The 18,495-nt window shown below is 51.7% G+C and overlaps 8 protein-coding genes across 8 annotated transcripts; 5 read left to right on the top strand and 3 right to left on the bottom strand.

Moving 5' to 3' along the window:
- Positions 1 to 242: 242 nt before the first annotated feature.
- On the top strand, positions 243 to 1,197 carry PMZ80_002120 (uncharacterized protein; the record flags this gene model as incomplete). Its single annotated transcript, XM_064870555.1, has 2 exons — positions 243 to 690; positions 761 to 1,197. 2 exons carry the CDS (start codon positions 243 to 245, stop codon positions 1,195 to 1,197), a joined length of 885 nt encoding a protein of 294 aa, XP_064733008.1.
- A 298-nt stretch (positions 1,198 to 1,495) lies between these two features.
- Positions 1,496 to 3,977, bottom strand: rec8 (R8 protein; the record flags this gene model as incomplete). The annotated part of the gene is made up of 4 exons (XM_064870554.1): positions 1,496 to 2,932; positions 2,980 to 3,469; positions 3,518 to 3,652; positions 3,703 to 3,977. The coding sequence occupies 4 exons, from the start codon at positions 3,975 to 3,977 to the stop codon at positions 1,496 to 1,498; spliced, it is 2,337 nt and encodes a 778-aa protein (XP_064733007.1).
- Positions 3,978 to 4,323: 346 nt separating this feature from the next.
- Positions 4,324 to 8,578, bottom strand: ARG6 (Protein arg-6, mitochondrial; the record flags this gene model as incomplete). The annotated part of the gene is made up of 4 exons (XM_064870553.1): positions 4,324 to 4,379; positions 4,428 to 6,989; positions 7,990 to 8,221; positions 8,486 to 8,578. The coding sequence occupies 4 exons, from the start codon at positions 8,576 to 8,578 to the stop codon at positions 4,324 to 4,326; spliced, it is 2,943 nt and encodes a 980-aa protein (XP_064733006.1).
- Positions 8,579 to 10,349: 1,771 nt separating this feature from the next.
- On the top strand, positions 10,350 to 11,579 carry PMZ80_002117 (uncharacterized protein; the record flags this gene model as incomplete). Its single annotated transcript, XM_064870552.1, has 1 exon — positions 10,350 to 11,579. The coding sequence occupies one exon, from the start codon at positions 10,350 to 10,352 to the stop codon at positions 11,577 to 11,579; it is 1,230 nt and encodes a 409-aa protein (XP_064733005.1).
- Positions 11,580 to 12,288: 709 nt separating this feature from the next.
- On the bottom strand, positions 12,289 to 12,639 carry cbp4 (Assembly factor cbp4; the record flags this gene model as incomplete). Its single annotated transcript, XM_064870551.1, has 1 exon — positions 12,289 to 12,639. The coding sequence occupies one exon, from the start codon at positions 12,637 to 12,639 to the stop codon at positions 12,289 to 12,291; it is 351 nt and encodes a 116-aa protein (XP_064733004.1).
- A 1,165-nt stretch (positions 12,640 to 13,804) lies between these two features.
- Positions 13,805 to 14,899, top strand: PMZ80_002115 (uncharacterized protein; the record flags this gene model as incomplete). Its single annotated transcript, XM_064870550.1, has 1 exon — positions 13,805 to 14,899. One exon carries the CDS (start codon positions 13,805 to 13,807, stop codon positions 14,897 to 14,899), a length of 1,095 nt encoding a protein of 364 aa, XP_064733003.1.
- Positions 14,900 to 15,330: 431 nt separating this feature from the next.
- Positions 15,331 to 16,107, top strand: PMZ80_002114 (uncharacterized protein; the record flags this gene model as incomplete). The annotated part of the gene is made up of 1 exon (XM_064870549.1): positions 15,331 to 16,107. One exon carries the CDS (start codon positions 15,331 to 15,333, stop codon positions 16,105 to 16,107), a length of 777 nt encoding a protein of 258 aa, XP_064733002.1.
- A 450-nt stretch (positions 16,108 to 16,557) lies between these two features.
- PMZ80_002113 (uncharacterized protein) lies at positions 16,558 to 17,167 on the top strand (the record flags this gene model as incomplete). The annotated part of the gene is made up of 2 exons (XM_064870548.1): positions 16,558 to 16,783; positions 16,818 to 17,167. 2 exons carry the CDS (start codon positions 16,558 to 16,560, stop codon positions 17,165 to 17,167), a joined length of 576 nt encoding a protein of 191 aa, XP_064733001.1.
- Positions 17,168 to 18,495: the final 1,328 nt, after the last annotated feature.

Here is an 18,495-nt window from a genome sequence, read left to right as displayed (position 1 = left end):
CTGAATTCGCGCTCGCCTACCTGCCCATATGGACTATTTCAAACTATCGAGTCCGCTATCCTTGTCAATGACATCGGTACCCGAAGCTCAACGTACTAGCCTGACGTCTTAGGCGAAGAGTATGCGATGGTCGTCGAATTGCCTTGTGCCCCCCCCCCCCCCCCCCCCCCCAACTATGCTCCGTGCCTTCTGATATACTTTGCCTGCGCCCCCTCCTTCGGCGTCCACTCTCTGCTAACCAGATGACTGACCTTCATCAGCCCATTATTTACACTTTCGACGGACACTACCGTGGAAAGACCGTGTTCGCAGACAGTACATTCAACAGCAACGGCGACGTCATCTTCTACCTTGCAGACGGCCGATCCTTCACAATGGCGCTCCACCAAGTCAACATCCTCGACACACTCGGGCTGACGGTCCGAAGCGAAGATCTAGAGACAAGGCTGAAAACAATTGAACGAGCTCTCCAAGATCAGCCGCAACTTCAATCAACCCTCGCTCGACTCAAAGTTCCACGTCAAGGCTTCACAGACTGGCGAGTCTCTCTCCTAAGGTTCGACGGCGACGCCGAGCAAACTGATCAGGCTCGCCGGCAAAGAGCCGCAGCGGCTGAACTCCTCAACCAGATCGACAACAATCTCTACAATCTGAGCCAAAGGCTTGAAGAAACGGCCAATACACCCGTCAGTAGCGAGGACTTGAGAGCCGATACAGTCGAGCTCGACCAAGCGGTCCACAAACTCATCCACATCATCAGCTCAGCCTCAGAACCGAACCGCACGCCCCCTCCCATCCCTAGCACCAACCGACGAAGAACCCCCCGAAGACCCAGAAGAAGACACAGTCCCACCCCTCGCGCACCGACAGAGCACAAACTCATATGTCCCACCTCCAAGAAGAGCATCATCCGGCGGCAGCATCTACAACAACGTCAAATCGAAGAACAACGCCAAGATGATGTGCGGTACCTATTACGCCGCGTCAGTCGTCGCCCACAGTCAGCCCCTGCCGCAGGCCCCAAGCTCCGAGTGGAACAACATCGAGGCTACGGATGACTCGATGATGCATCTTGGCGATTCGTATGGAGCCACACCATTCGCGGAGGTCCAAGAGCCGGAAGAAATGGCGCCAACGTCCGGCATATTCAGAAGGTTCACTGGGAAGATTTCGCGTAAACAGAGTATGAAACAGTGAAGGAGGTGGATATCATACGCAGCGACACATTTCACTTTGGAACTCTTTGCACGGGCGCACCAGGTACGTCCTTCGAGTTTATGCGACCACGACCAGTGATGGTATTTGTAGAGTAGTACTAGCCACGATGATCTGATATGCATGAAATCTGTTACCTCGACACAATGCTCTTCTGATCCATTACCTTTCTTGCAATACCTTCGAATGCTCTTTCACAACTGACAATGTAGCACAGCATAATCGTTCCCTCTTCGCGTACCTCGACATGTGACCTTTCACCACACAAACACAGACACAATTACATTTCCTCCTTTTCAGGTTCCTCTTCGACGTCCTGACCAGCAGTAGCGAGTCCAGCCACAAGACCCATATCAATATCCCTGAAATCCTCCTCTTGCTTAACAGTAATTAATCCCTTCGTAGCAAGTGACAAAACATGCAACAACCCCTGTGCAGCCACAACCTCACTGTTGCCCTCGGGCGGCAACAACTCTTCAAACGTGACAGTGACATTTTCCTTAATAACTTCGTCGTCCAAATCAGCCTGTTTGCCCTCGACCGTCGTCTGCAAGAAGCTTAGAAAGTTGAAAGCCTCTTGCTCAAGGGTTGCGGCGAGCCACTGTGAGTCTGCAGCCTGTTGAGTGCTAACTGCTGCTGCAGGACCGTAGAGCTCGAAGTCCTCGGTAGCATCGGGATTGCCAGCCAGATCACGATCGAGCGCCGTGTCACTGATTTCGAGGCCTATGCCAAGGTCGTCATCTGCGCTTCCGAGTCCAGTGTCAACCTGAGCTTGGTGGCTTCCAGCCAACACGGAGGAGTGCCGGAGCAAACGTCTTCTCTGCTCGAGCGGACTATCAGCGATGAGTCGAGAGACCCGCTTTGAGCCAACGCTTGAAGGGACGAAGTCGAAGCCGATCCGACCGCCTGCGCTCGAGCTTGCTGGCGCTATACTCATAAGTCGCCGGACTGACCCCTGCCTTGACCCTCGTTTCGAGGATGCATATACATCCCATGGCATACTGTCCTGGTGGTCGGACATTGGTGGTTGTTCGTGTCTGCCAACTTCTGGTTCGATCTCATCTTCACCAAGCGTCAGGCCTTGGTCGTCGTCTGCCATTACTTGAACTCCGTCGTCGTCACCTCTGCCTCCTTCGTGCCCGTGAGGGCTTGATCGAACTCTTCTCGACCCCGCATCAGCCTCATCATCCTCATCAGTGGCAGATCGAGTGCGTTTCCTGCTCTCACCTTGTGTCTGCGGACCAATCAACGCATCAAGCAGGGCCTGACCACTGAATATCGCAAGAGGATGCTCCTGGCCATCACCTCTGAATTCTGCGTCCACGCCACCAATACCTTGGTCTAGGACCCAGTAAGCAGCATTGCGTTTCGCTTGTGCCAGGGACATCTTGCCTGCGTTCTCCGCATGCGCGTCTTCCATGAAGTCAAGGTAGTGGTCGTTCCACTCGTTCAAAACGCGGTTCTGTAGCTCAGGTGGGTTGTCTACTGGCACATGCTTCGTCTTCGCTGTGCGCTGATGTGCTGCTCCTGTGGCTGGTTCCGTCTCTTCTCTGTCTTGTTCGGCAGTCCCTTCTTCTTCGACTGACTGCCGTGGCTGTTGAACGTCTGGCGAAGAAGGTCCTGCTGGCGTTTGAGGTGCTAGATCCGGATCTGCTTGGAGTTCATCATCGCCACCAAAGTACCCTACATCATCATCAAATACTTGCTGAGGGATTTGCTGCTCTTGTCAGTGGTCTAGCTTCGTTGTTCCGTAACAGGACTTACTGCCTTTGCTGTCTGATGTTGGTCAACACCTAGATCGAGCTCAAAGTCGCCCTGGTCGTCAGTCACCAGCCCACCGCTACCACCTTCTTCAATTGCTGGTGGCTCCTCCTGGCCGTCTCGATATACTATGTTGCCTTCCTCGTCAAATTCAAACGCTGCCTCCTCTACAACAGATGGCTGATGTGGGATAGCAAGCTCGCTAGCGGCCTTGTCTGCCATAACTTTGCCTGCTGCACCGCTCGCTAGCTCAGCATAGTCAAATCCATACCCTTCTCCTGCACTATGCGATGAAAACGCCTCAAGAGGAGCTTCAAGGTCGAGCATCTGCTCATCTTCGAGAAAGCTTGTTTGGCTCGAGGCAAGGGTTCGCGGCGACAGAAGGCTCGAAGGCTCGCTCGAAGAGAAGCTGATGTCAAAGCTAGACAGATCGAAGCCTAGGTCAAGGTCGATGTTGAAGCCTGGATCAACTTGGAGATTCAGCTGCTCTGGTCTTCTATCGTTAGCTAACGCCTTGTGCTATGGGAATCACACCACTTACCTTGTGGTTGCCACATCAGGATCAGTCTCCAGCTCTTTCAGCAGCATCGAGATGCCTCGCATCTTGTCTCTCAAGCTTTGCATATCAGTCAGTACGTAAGCACATTGCTGAGAAAAGACTCTCGACACGCCGAAGCTGTCCACGGGTTAGTTGTCGCGCACATCTTTGTCGAAGAGCGTGTTTACAGCAGATTGCCCTGCAGCCGAAGGGCCAACGGTGCTGAGGGGTCGGTGATGGTGCCGCAAGCATCTGGCACATTCACCTCCATAATGGCTTTCCTGGTGATTTTCTTGAGCGAAGATTTCGAGCCGAGCGTGGCCACAAGCCTGAAGCTTGTCAGCTTGATCAAAGTAGCCTTGAGAGCATATACCATATCGTCGCGACTCCATGTTTGCGGTCGGTCAAGACTGTGCTTGTTAGCAAAGTCGTGGTTGGTGAAGGTCTGTCGACTCACTTTCATGGCTGTAAAACATGACAACAGTCGACGATGATTATTGCTGAACACCTAAACGAATGATGAGAGGCAACTTCCTGCTATCATTGGACGAGTGTAAGAAGTTGCGGAAAGAGCGACTGAGTTAGTACCGCATAAGACAGAGGAAGGTACGCGTTCAAGGAAAAAGATTTTGGAAACTCGACGCGTGAAGGAAATCCGTGAATCGCTTTCGAATTCATGTCGAATTTAATATGAGACCTCCACTGCGCCTGCAATGCAATTGCAGATACTGCCGTGCGCCGAGCATGGATGGGCGCCATCAAATATATATACCAATCCTGCGATCATATGATTCACCGTCTAGCGATGCTTAGTCTAGAGGAATGCCCTCGAATTCATTGTAGCCTAGGGCAAGGTTCATGTTTTCTATGAAATGTTAGTTTGATGTCGTAGAATAGGAACGAGGGAACTTACGCAAACATTGAGTAGCTGCACCCTTCAACAAGTTGTCGATAGTGGCGCAGACTACAACCCTCTTACCACTCGAGTGAACGGCGAAGCCTCCAACCTCAACACCGTGCTTACCGCTTATATTCTTCACCACTGGCGCCTCGCCAATAACCTTCAACAGCCTTTCGCCTGCGTATCGTTCTTGATATATGTTTCTGATGTCTCGGGAACTCATTTCCTCCTTGAGCGGGATGTTAATGGTATGATGTATGCCCTGGAACCACACTGCTACGTGTGGAACAAAGCCAACTGGTGTGCCGAGCTGCTTGGTGATTTCTCTTTCATGGATGTGGTCTGTCATGCTGTAGGCCAGAATGTTGTCAGTAAGGTTGTTGACATCATTCTTGGGACTTGGCTTTGTGCCAGCTCCAGAATAGCCTGAGACACCGAACACTGTAGGCTCACCACCAAGGTATGGCACTATAGGTGCTATGCCGATTTGTGCGGCTGTAGCATAGCAACCTGGGTTGGAGATTCTGGTAGCCTTGGCGATGGCAGATCGGTCGACAAGTTCCGGTAATCCATATGTCCATTTATCGTCAAATCTGTAATCTGCGCTGAGATCAATGACCACGCTGTTACCGCCGACTTGGTCGATGGCGTTCACAAAAGGCTTGCAGACGCCATTGGGCAGAGCCATGACCCAACAGTCGATCTTGCCGTCCTCTTCCATTTGTCGAACATCTTCGACGCTCAGGTTCTCGTAAATTATGTCTCGCTTCTGATACCCTTGAAGCTTCTGGCCTGCTAATTCCCGGGAAGAAACATGACGTAGATCCATGTTGGGGTGTCTGCTAAGGAGGTCGATGAGAGCTTTGCCTGTGTAACCACGAGCACCGATCAGTGCTACCCTTGAGGGACCATCGTTGGATTTGTTCTTGCTGCCAAGCGGCGGGTTAGGATTTGTCGTCGTTGCGTAAGTCCTGATCTTAAGAGCTGGCTGAGCAGAGCCAAAGTTTCTGCGAGCGGCACGTAGTGGATTCGCTGAAGTTGAGAATGCGCGAGTCTGTGACAGACCGGCTGTCTTGCCAACCGAGCTCATGGCGTTAGCAGCAGCTCGAGCAGCTTTCTGTAGCTTCGACTCGAGATTGGTGTCGCCGTACATGGACCTACCATGCTGCGAAAACTGCATCATGACTTCTTGCACTTCTTCGCCGGTTCTCAGACCGTACCAGAAAAGGACCTCGCCATCTTTGGACAAGCTACCATCGGCCTTGTCGAAGAACCATGTCAGATTCTCGTCGTCCTCCTTGACTGTCCACATCAGTTTAGGGCAGTCCTTCTTGATCGCGGCGAAAATATTGTCCGCGACATTTGTCAACCAGGCAGACTTTGAGATGGTTAATGTGGACAGATGAGCCATGGATGAATCATCTTTTGGCGGAAGAACGATAGCAAGAGCTTCCATAGGCTCGTCGAAGTAAGCCTTGAACTCTTGGTTTTGCATGTCCTTGACATATCGGTCAACGACGGCCTTAGCATCGAGACCTTCACGTTCACGGACAAGCACATCCTTGAGCTTCTCGAGATCGGAGAAGTCGGAGGCCTTGGAGGCAGTATGAACCTTGTTGCCTCTTCTGATCAATGTACCCGCACCGGAGTCGGTAAACAGCTCTTTCTGTAGATCTGCTGGGTGGATGATAGCAACGCTTGAAGTCTTCGGTAGGTCCATTAATAGGTCCTTCATCTCCCTGATCTTGAGTCGGGTACCGTGCCGCACCCACCACTGTGACATGAGATGGTCATACTCTTCGTCGAGGTTGATGGCTGAAATCTTCTCCTTGGTATCACCGTTGAAGAGTCCACCTTTTTCTGAGAGGTATACGATCTTCAGCGGTTGCAAAGCTCTTGCCAGCTCACCGGCTGCTACATCTGCATTGACATTGAGGACTTGGCCAGAAGCGGACTCTGCCATCGAGGTGAGGATAGGGAGGCATCCGGCTTGGATCGCAGCTTGGATGGGCTTCTTATCAACACTTGTGATCTTGCCAACCAAATCATATTTCTCCTTGTTCAGATAGTCGGCGGTGAAGACGCCAGAGGTGATTGGTCGTGCTCTTACGCCGAGTCTCTCAAGTTCTTCCACAAGCCTCAGATTCTCTTCCAAGAATAATGCTCGCGCAATGCCCAAAGTCTTCGGATCCGTGACTCGAATGCCCTCCTCGAACTGCGGCTCGACACCAGAGTCCTCCAAGATCTTGTTCAGCTGAGGGCCGGCACCGTGGACGACGACAGGATAGAGGCCGACATGGTTCAGGAAGGCGAGCGCAGAAGACAGTGTCTGTAAGTGCTCTGTCAGAATTGCGCCTCCAACCTTTATGACTGCAAATTGCTGTGACGAGACGGAGCTGAAGTGGGACAGATACTGCTGAACCTCCCTCTTAGATCCGATATTGCTCAGTAACTGTACCACGGTCGACCTTGTAGAGGATCGGATGTCTGAGGAGGTAGCATAGCTTCGCCGGGATCGAGGTGTGAGTTGTGAGCATGCTGATATCAATGGATGGGCAGCTCGTAGAGCATTGGCTGTTCGTGGTTTAGAAATAGTCAATGATCGTGAAGCTGCCCTCACTGCTGCAGCACTGATCGTCGACATAACGGCCGAACTCATGCGGCAGCTAGAATAAAAAAAATTCAAGCAGACAATTGGCACAAGAGCTCTTGCGATAGTCGGTCGGCGTGTGTCAGAAAAGTACCTAGGTTCGGTGATTGCAAAAATGCGGGCGCTTTTGCACAACAAGATCCAAGTCGTAGGTATGATACCGCTGGGTACGATGTGTCAAATGCGAGTGCTACAACGTATATCTACAGAGTACAGCTTTATCAGATGCTCGTCAAGAAAATTCTTCGATCAGTGTATGCGATGTGCATATCACGAAAAAATTCGCGTTTTCTTTGCCGTGAAGCATGCGAGCGGGGAGTCAAAGCTCGTTCCTCCAACCACGAAATCGGTGGTGCCATGGCCGCAGATACGCATTTCTTTCTTCACTCTCTCGAATTGTTCCTACGACTTGATGCTTCTAGACGCCTGTTACTTTGGAGATGGCTGAATCGGTAAGGAAAGTGTATCAAGTTCTGGAGATGAAGCACCTTGCAGGCTGACAGAGAGTCATGTTTGGACAACAACAGGCACATGGGCTCTTCTCTCCAAGCCAGCAGCCTTAAGTGAATATCACCACATCCCGAATTTCGCAAAGCAATACACAACGAGCACATTGCAGCGCAGGTCGTGTTGTAGAATTGATTGTATTACTATCACACAGCCGCAATAGCCACACCGTGAACGCCTCGAGTCATAGCACAAGCTTGCAGGCAGACCCTGAGTCGGCCAGCAAGCGGCAGTGCTTCAGGTGGTAGTCGTGGAATACATCGATCGGGAGGTAGTCGATTTCTAGGCAATGTACAGCTCGCTTATCTCAAAATCATGGCAGGCAAAGTTCGTCAACCCCATTCCTCATTTGTTCGTGACAACCACTGGCGCGATGTTAGCAAACAGTTCCCTGGGATCGAAGATCTCTGCGCTTACCAGCCGGGACAATAATGACCAGAAGCAGGATAATGATACCGACTATTATGCAAATGCGCATCTTCATATCCTTCCACCACATCTGCTTCCTTACACGGTTGGCACCTCTTCTGAATCCCTGAGCCGAGACAGCTAAATTGTCGGTCTTGTCTTGCAGCGAATCCAGGCGCTCTCCTCTCTGTGATACCTTGTTGATGTTCTCTCGCATTACTCCGACCGTGTCATCGATTTGCTAAAGAACAGGTCAGCATAACGCTCCGGATGTTGTGGGAGTGGTGTTTTTCTTGAGCGTCCGTCGCATTGACATTGCAGCATCGCCAGGGGAAATCGTAACGCCAGCGACAATAACTTGCGATTGCGGAAGTCCCAATTGATCGCTGTCCGAACTTCTTCGAGCAAGTCGCGGCGTATTACAACTTTCTCCTGCAAAACCATCTAAATCGGGGCGGATATGGTAGGAGTAACATAAGAGAATAGAGACTAGCTATGGACATACCGCTTGAAGCGCGGCGGTTCTTGCATTGCCGCCTTGAGCATTGCCGGTTGAAGGCAGATATGGGTCGTATGGTTCTTGTCGTCCGTCGGCCATTGTGACTGGAATTTGTGGGTTTGAGGTTTACTAGACGTTGGATTCGGTTTCTTGATAGTGGTAATGATAGATGCGAGCGGTTATGGTTGAGAGCGTGATGAAGTGGTTGAATGCGCAAGTTGTCAGGAGGAGGACGGAATGGTTTCAAGAGGTTGGAGTTGCCGCAGGTCTCTGTCAGCCTCTGGAAGGTGGCTTGGCTTCTATTCTCAGTTGGCCCGGGCTTTGAACAAGGAACAACTTGAATCTGCAAACTTGAATTCTTCGTACAGTTGATCAGTCGTGGAAACACAAAGAGTTAGTAGAGTAGTAGTAAATTCATTCAATCACAGAGCGACACTTGCATCATCAAGGCAGCAATAAAGAAAACGGCTGTGGCAAGGAAACTGCGCAATCGCGTGGTTGAGTAGGAGCAATGATTCCCCGGCTCTGTCACGCTTGTGGCTGCGCACCTTGCGTAAGTGAAACGGCTGACGAGAAGGGCAAGGAGCAGCATCTTTCGGCCGGCTTCAGGATGATGTCGCTGTGATTATTCTCCTTTCCCGAACTCTTCTGCAATTCCTACAGACAGAACTATCGTTTCCGATCGCACCAACTGAACACTCGTGCAGCACAAGGCATCGTTTCTGTCTCATCGCAGCCTTGCACTACGTTCATCAGAACTATTGCGAAAGTTCATCGCAGTCCGCGCTGCTAGCGTCCGCCCGTGCTGCAGATAGCCTGTCTGAAATGAGAACGCGTACATCCCGCTTGGCTGCGGTTCAACGCCCAAGCTCAACATTGAGTCCTCATGTGCAGGAGATTGCCGAGCTCGATACGCAAATTGAGCAGCCATAGGTAAGCCCACAAGACTAAGGCCGAGCGACCAAGACCTGCTTGTATCCATCGAATGGGTACGGTGAGATACATAACACTGAGAGCAGGAACGCCCAGCGTCGTCTACGAATCCGAACCATCAACAAGTTGGTAGGCCGACTATGCAAGTCATGCCTTAGCTCTAACGTCGGTGCTCACGCACCTTTATCGTCAGAAATATGCGAATCCGGATTCCTGGAATCATCACCATTGTTCGGGCGTCTGCATTATGCCCAGTTGTCATTTGCCTTAGGCTTGGTACACAAGGAAAAGTGGGTCGTTGCTGCCATTCTCTTTGTGAGCAACACCAGTCCGCATCGTGCCTGCCCTGAGCACTAAGCCAAATCTGGTTCTAGCCGCATTCAGTCACAGCGGAAGGTATACGTTGGTGGTCATCCAAGGCTCTTGTGTTACTTGGCAGTTTGTTAAGACATTCACAGCCACCGCAATCAGTCTCAGCACGACTTTTACACATATCTTGTTTCGAGTGATCGTCATTGCAAATACAAACGCCTGGTGCCAAGCTACTCCTAACCTATCGATCCATCCCCCCGGCCGGTTGTATATTGTTATCACTGCATCCTACTCAATTTTGCTTTCCAGATTACACCAAACCTGACGACCAGATCCGAAATATCACTGACCTTACATTCCGGCGAGCATTCCCTGGCGGTCTGGACCCGGCTGACGACCGTTACCAACAAGCTGACCTCAGACATCCGGGCAGAGTCGCCAGACATCGCGGCAGAGTTGCCAGACATTCGTTGATTATATACACAATAACCGCATCGCTATGAGGTGGAGGATACGCTCGTTAGGCGCAGCTGCCTTGTCCATACAGCATGCTCTTGCTGCAATTACGTTGGACATCACAAGCCAGGACTCGATAAAACAAGCGGCTTCGCAAGTCGCGGCAGGCATGGCCCAATATTATACAGGAAACAGACCTGGTGATGTACCTGGGAATTTACCACAGCCTTATTACTGGTGGGAGGCAGGCGCGATGTTCGGCTCTCTGATAGACTACTGGTATTTCACTGGTGACGACCAGTACAACGATATTATCATGCAGGCAATGGTGCATCAGCTTGGTCCAGAGAACGTCTTTCAGCCACCGAACCAGACCAAAACATTAGGTAATGATGATCAAGCATTCTGGACGATGGCAGCGCTCTCAGCAGCGGAGAATAAATTCCCAAATCCGCCAGCAGACACGAAAGCATCGTGGCTCGGGGTTGCACAGGGTGTTTTCAACCTGCAGGCGGCAAGATGGAATACCGACACGTGTAATGGTGGCTTGAAGTGGCAGATCTTCGCTTTCAACGCCGGATACAACTACAAGAATACGATATCGAACGGTTGCTTCTTCAATATAGGATCCAGATTGGCAGTGTACACAGGCAATACCACCTATGCAGATTGGGCAGACAAGGTCTGGGGCTGGTCATCGCAGATCCTGTTCGACGCTGAATACAACTTCTACGACGGCAGTGACGATAATTTGAACTGTACCGAGCTCGACCACATCCAATGGACATACAACGCCGGCACTTTCATGGTTGGCGCAGCAAACATGTACAACTTCACAGACGGCTCTGAAATCTGGCGAGAACGGCTCATGGGCATAATAGGTAATCTGAACATTTTCTTGAAAGATAACGTCGTGTACGAAGCAGCTTGTGAGGATATTGGTACCTGCAACGTGGACCAGAGGTCCTTCAAAGCATACTTCGCCAGATGGATGGCAGCGACAATTGTGCGCGCGCCGTTCACTAGAGAATATCTGAAGCCAATCCTCGAAGCATCAGCACAAGCCGCCGTGGCAACATGCACAGGCGGCGATGACGGTAACCAGTGTGGTCTGAAGTGGCCTGCGCGTGTATTCGACGGCAGCACGGGCGTGGGAGAACAGATGGCTGTGCTTGAAGTGGTGCAGTCGAATCTGGTCGACTATGTCGAGGGCCCAGCTACAGCTGATACCGGCATAAGCGAGCCTGACCCATTGGCCGGTACGCACAGCCCTGTTGGTCCTGAAGATCTGCATAGACACCCAATGACCACTACTGACAGGGTTGCTGCGGCCGTCATGACAATTGTGGTGGCTGTCGTGGTCATGGGGACCATGGTATGGCTGGTGGTCGGGGAGTAAGGTCGAATCTTCAGCATTTCATGACTGATGACATATTAGCTACCACCAGGTTATTGTTGGGATATTGTATGAGCATAGGTGTTTCGAGTATGGAGACATAAATTGGCTTCACAGCCCCGCCATATTATAACCAGATAAGCGAGCGAGGAGTTGGGTTGTATATAGGTGTCATTTTGAACATATTCTGAGATGTTTCCATCTATCTTAGTTCCGACTTCCCAGCCTTTTCCGTGTTCGCCAATATAGTGTACATTGTATATCCGAGAGGAGTTTGTACATCGTGATCAACATTCCGCTCTTCAGCGGAAGCCGCTCCGTGTGCGCCTGCTCGCGGCGCGAAGCGTTTCGCATCGTCTTGCATCTCTTGCTTGTGTTGTTGATACCAGGGCTCTAAGACATCTGACCGCAGCCCGAGTTGTTCTTGACCCATTCTCGTTCCTCAATTTGCCACAGCCATAGTTTCTCAGACCCAACGTACGATGGTGCAAGCACAGGGTCCGTCAATTTTCGAGCCTGCCTCGAATACCCGAATTAACTTGGCCAGCATTGCTGCAATACATATTATCCCTTTGGCCGCCGCAGAACTAGCACCTCAGCAGCTCTGCAAGCCCGTACTCCGCATGCACCTATACAGCCACCACGCCTTCCAATGCTCAAACCCGATAAACATCCCTCTCTTCAATACCATTCCCATTCCATCCATCTCCCCCTATCTCGCCCCCTGCATCTCAGCCCTCATAGCCGCCGCCCTCTCCTCCCTCACCTTCCTCTCCTCACTCTCCCGCGCCAAAATCTCCTCCCGCGCCTTCATCCTCGCCTCCTCCTCCGCCGCCCAAATCGGCTTGTCACTCTTACTGTACTCGATCATCTTCGCCGCAAAATCCTTGTAGTTCCGCTCACGTTCGGGCCGCATCTCCAGGTTGCGTTTTTGGAGGTCTGGGTTGAAGCGCTTGAAGAGTTCGCCTTCGCTGGGGGTGACGTAGTACATTATTAGGGGGCCGCCGATGCTGCAGCCGAGGAAGACGGCGGCCATTTTGGCGTACATTCCTGTGCGGGACATGGTCGGTTAGGAGGGGTGGTGATGTGGGTGGATGGGTCGATGAGATGAGTTCGTGGTGTGGTAATTTCGGAGGGCGAAGGAGAGCTGGTGGTGGCGCTTTCGATTGCAGTGATGATTTGCGGACAGCCGGTCTGTAAGCTGATGACTCGCGTAGATGGTTTTGGTTGCAGGTGCAAGTTGTATGGTGGCAGCTGTACTGTAACTCAACTCAAAGTATCGGCGTGTCGATGATTCGTTCATCATCGAGCATCGACTTCCTCCGCAAGGTGACTAGTACCGAACTAGTTAGCTCATCAGTGGCCCGGTCCAGGGTTCCTCTTCCACGAAAGACAGACTCGACGTTGTCGTGCCGGGAGATTCTGAACTCCCATAACCCTTTGCAACTGCATCGTCTTGTAGCATACGATACTCCATGCTCAATGGCGTGGCTTGTCGCTTCGTGGTGGGCTCTGTTACATGGCTTCATTCTCCGGACAAATGATGCAGCTGTCTCGTCTGCTTGCCGGTATTCGCATGACGCGAATCATTAACGAGGCATTTTCGTCGTTACTGCTGCTTGGACAGGTGTATCCAGCGGTCGACGACGATGTGCCTCCTGTCTAGAGCCGATCAATCATCAACTCAGGGTAACGCTAGTCGAGCATTGCAGGTAATCCTGGCAGGTCTTTACCCCAAAAGGATAGTCCGCATGAAAAGGATGCAGAAGCACGATCAAGCACTTCCGATGCGAGGCTAAAACATATTCTTCACGGCTAATGCTGTTTTCACAGAGACGGCTTTCGCGACTTGCACCTTCCCCGGGTTGATTTGTGTGCAGAAGCATGCATGAACTACAGCGGGAAATATGCTTAATTCGACCGTGTTATGCGACAAGCCAGATAAAGAGGTGCTGCTCGCATGAGGCCCCACCAACAACTCAGCAAGTTCGTCAACGGTGAGACCAATTCGCCGTGTGGTTCGCCTTAGCAAGATGATAGTAGAAGCTGGGCATGGCGCACATCCCAGACTTCGGTACCGAGTGTCTACGACCTGCATGTCTTCTTTGTCAGATGCATCTGCAGCATCGTATACACGTCCTTGCAAAGGACTTTAGCAACTCTCGTCACGAAAGAGGTTTCGATCACTAGGTGAACTTGCCAAGAAGCCATACTCTTCTCGACAAATCATGGCCTCAGAAGCCCCTCAAGGCGTCCATTTCGTGGGCTCGAGCCCTTTCAGAACAGCCGAACAGCATTTTCGAAGAGTTTGCCATGATGTGCCAAATCATATCAAATCTCTAGCGGACGGCGAGACTGGACCACAAGAAAACTGGATAGTATGTCAGATCGGCAATTTCGCTAAGGCGCCACGACTCCTACCATCTGGAATCTGGGGCTTCCCAGCACACAACGATGTCGATGGTCTTGTGCCCCTCGAGGAAGTGCCAGCCATGTTAGGCGATATCGAGGTCAACTACGACAAGTGGGCTCTCGACTCCTATAAAGTCTTCAAAAAGCTGCGGGACGAAGGTGTAATTCCGCGCCACGTCAAGTTTCAGGTCTGCTTGCCTACTCCGATCAGCGTCATGATAGTGCTCGTGCACACACCGTACCATGCGACTATCGAGCCGATTTATGAGAAGGCACTGCTGAAGGCCTTGCACAATATACAGGACAACATTCCGCACGAGGATCTAGTTATTCAATGGGATATAGTGCAGGAAGTGTCTCTTCTCGAGGGTGTACCATATGGCAAGGAGAATGCTTACGGCCTTGGTAAGGAATCTCAAGCATGGTTTGAGCCTGTGCAAGAAGGCATTTTCGAGCGTCTGGTCCGTCTAATGAGTAATGTCGCATCGGACGTGTCGATGGGCATGCATATCTGCTATGGGGACTTCATGCACAAGCACTTCATTGAGCCGCCATCAACAGCAAAGATAGCACTCATCACTAAGCAGCTACTTACACAGTTGCCAGTGGAACGCAAAATCGACTACATCCAGTTTCCTGTTGCGAAGGCCAGAGAAGATGAAGCCTATTTTGAGCCACTGAAAGATGTCTTGGACCTGGTCAAGCAGAAAGGCACGTATCTCTATGCGGGGCTGGTGCATCCAAACAACGAGGAAGGGACGGAGCGGAAGATAGAAGCTGCGAAGAAGGTGCTTGGAAGCTCCGGGTGGGGCGTTGCTGCCGAATGCGGTCTTGGTCGGGAACCTGTGGAAGGCGCCTCTAGCGTCATGGACATTTGCAAGGCAGTCGCGAAGCCATGGGGTTCCTCGTAGCGATGGATTGGTTCTTGGCTTCCGACGCTGTGTGACAGAATGAGCACCAACTGGTTTAGCTGCCTCGCGAGCAACTGCCGTGTTAGGTAACACTCCAGGTGCTTGAGTGTCAGTGCCAAGCACGACCCTGGCAAGTCGCTTGTGAGCCAATCAAGGAGAAGGTCGAATACGATGCTCAAGGAGCCGCCCTATAACAAGCAGGATCAACACGGTCTTCAAGTAGTGTTCATTGTCTACATGAAGACTCCATCTACAGCCATAGCAAGGACAATTTCACAAGTACACTGCAGAGTACAGATTTCGAATACATCGGGTCTACTATCAACCAGTGCATGCAGTCCATCATTCGTGCTACGTCGCCCTGTACTAAACGAACTCCAGCATAGACTCAGCATTGAAGGTCCACCCCGTCTCCCTCACAGCTCACAACCATGACAACCTCTCAGAATGACCTCGCCCGCAAACTCAAATCCTTCCACATACCAGGCGACCCCCTCCTGCTCGCCAACGTCTGGGATGGCGCCTCAGCCGCCTCGATCGCAACCCACCCATCAACGAAAGCCATAGCCACCGCCTCCTACGCCATAGCGGCTACTCAAGGCCTCGACGATGGCAACATGACACTCGACCAAAACCTAACCGGCGTCCGGAATGTCGTCGCTGGAGTACGCAAAGCTGGGAAAGCGGACCAGATTCCGGTTAGCGCCGATCTGGAGGACGGGTATGAAGACCCAGCTGTCACGGTCCGAAAGGCGATTGAGCTCGGAGTCGTGGGGTGTAACCTGGAAGATGTGGATAATCGCAAGGGGGAACTTAGGAGCGTGGATGATGCTGTGGCAAGAATTCGAGCTGCTGTTGCCACCGCTAGAGAAGCTGGAGTGCCGGATTTCGTGGTCAATGCGAGGACTGATGTGCTGGGATATGGAGGGAACATGTCGGACGTCGTTGAGAGGGGCAAGAAGTTCCTTGAAGCTGGTGCGACGAGTGTCTTTGTCTGGGGCGTGATGAAGTGGGATATTCGGCCCAATGAAGTTGTTGAGATGGTGAAGGCTTTTGGTGGGAGGTTAGCGGTGCAGCCTGGAAGTATTGGGGTTGAGAAGCTGACGGAGCTGGGTGTAAGTAGGATTAGTGTTGGACCAGCGCTTTGGAGGAAAAGTATGAGTGTGCTGGAGGGAGAAGGGCTTCGATTGGGGGTATTGAAGTCGTGAGAGATGTTCCAGTCACGGAGCTACCGATTGGGACGACCGTCTTGCTCGCTCCGTTTGACGATAGCTCAAGGTTGCGCCGTGGGACCTTGGTGGATGTTCCTTGCCTTGGGAGCATGGGCCCTTTGTGCCGAAGTGAAAGGCATTGAACATGGCACTGGCTATCAAGGATTCTACACAATGTGGCTTTGTGCTCCTGCTGCCTTGCCTGCATTGTGTTGCTGATAGAGAGGCTTTCACGATAGATCATCTTGGGCTATGTCTTTGCAATGCAAACTCGTTGTTGGAGGCAAGCTTTGCTAGTATAAGGTGAACACTGCTGAACAGATCAGTATACGTACCACACAGTCGTCCCAGTCATTTGAGCTATACTCGAAACTAGTCACGAACACCTTCATTCTGACAGAACAGGACTCACACGGCGTAAGTTCCAGGTTGATACACTGATCAGCCATGGTTAGAGACGACAAACGCGAAGCACGGATCCCAGTCGACTACCTCCGGCAACATCCAGTCGGAGCCATGTCGCCCGAGGACTGGATCCGAGCGCAGAGGAACGCCGGGCGGGCACAGAACCGAACTGACCGCGATAGCGTAAATCTGTACCAGACTTGGATCAACGACTTCGACGTCGAGCTCCAAAGACGTCGGCATGGATCTGAACACATACATCTCTTTCGTGAGTACCAAGATGCGTTGAGGACTGAGACCAGAACGCACCGTCGAAACATTGCAAGAGACAGCGCTGCTGCTAGACGGCAAGAGACCGAGCAGCGGCAGCGAGAGGGGGCCTTGCGACATGCTGCTGCGAGAAGTACCGAGAACGAACATAGGAGCCGACCCAGCTTCGCGCATGCGCACAGTGAGCATGCTGGGTCATCTAGGAGGCCGTCCGTCAGACGGCAATCAGACGCGGGTGGCGTCCGGCGTCAGCATTCGACGGCGCGACGGCGTTCGGAAGCACATGGACGTCGTGGTAGCCATAGTCACAGCCATCGGCATCACGACCATTATGATCATGATGAACATCGATATGGTCGTCGAGGCTAGTATGCTAAGATGAGAAGCTTGCTTTACATCGTAGGAGGCCACTTGCTGCGCAACATCGTTTGCTTGCATCTAGGTCCATGAATCCCGCGGCATTGCTGGTTCAATCTTGAAGATAGCGAATAAAGAACGCTAGAACGTGTGACCAATACTTTCTGCTTCATGATCACATCTCTTGGCCGAATCTCCAGACCTTGCAGAATGAGAACTGTCAGTGAGCTAAATCGTTCACTGACGTCGATGTCCCATGCCTAAGTGGTAGTGCACTGCACCGCAATTTTTATTCACGAGCACAAACAAGATAGGTCAGCCATACATGATGTTGTCTTTGCAAGGAAGCAGTGCAATCCCTTCAGGTGTTATCGTATGATCTCGGCCTTTGACCACGCAGGGTAGAGTGCAAATGGATGGATATTCAATTTCACTGACACATTGAGAACCCAGGAAGGACCTCGCGTTTACGTTAGGTATTCGCACGTATCCCAGCCGAGCGAGGTCGAGAAGGACCGGAGTTTTGCGGGCTGTTTGCGGCGTTCTCCGGGTGTTCCAACAATGCTAAGCAACATTGGTTGTAGGGTATACCAATAAGGAATGTGCATCGACTTCTTCGCTTACAGTACTTTTCTGCTTCTGCATTATCTCTGAGTTCATCCTCGAGCAACCCCAGTCGACCGAATTGCTACTCTGCCTGGCCAACAGCTAAGTGCAATGTAGGTAGCGTTCTCTCCGTGACCAGCCGACGGAGGGTCTTTCCTCGAGAGCTCATGGTATCATCTTGCTCAAATCTCCTTATGCGATGTTCGGCTTGCTATGCGAGAGGTTCTCGACTTGGCCTGCACAGCAGCCATGAGGACGCTACTTCCTGCATCTTCTAGACCTTGGCTTCACCTGTTCGTTCAGCCACCAAATGCACCATTGATGTTGTGGCACAGACTCAGACATTCGTTTGGGCAGTGCTGAGACACCTCGGCGCTTAGTTGTCTATCCCTATACCTACTTTCTGACAGACAGTTTAGCAAGTTGAAAGAAGCGAGCATGTGCCACATTCTATGCAGCACGTTATTTGCAGCAAGCAGCAAGCATTACATCGGCCATGCTTTGAATATTGCTGCGTGTCTCGAGAAAGTGCCAATCGAGCAATTTTCCGGCAGCCACCATGACTCTTGCGCAAGGAGCGAGGCTGAAAGCGTCGTCGAATTTGCCTTGCGAAACGACGACCGCAAACTGGCCGTTGCTCCAAGCAGCATGTTCACCAGGGCATGAAACATCGTCCTTGACCATTTCCGGCTGTTGGCGTTCGACGGCCGCCTTCTCTGCGCCTTGCTGCAATGCCTCGAGCCGCGA

The sequence above is a fragment of the Knufia obscura genome (assembly GCF_036327395.1).
Source record: "Knufia obscura strain CCFEE 5817 isolate CBS 148926 chromosome Unknown scaffold_2, whole genome shotgun sequence".
In the NCBI taxonomy this organism is placed as follows: Eukaryota; Fungi; Ascomycota; class Eurotiomycetes; order Chaetothyriales; family Trichomeriaceae; genus Knufia; species Knufia obscura.
This window is presented reverse-complemented; position numbering and strand designations above follow the sequence as displayed.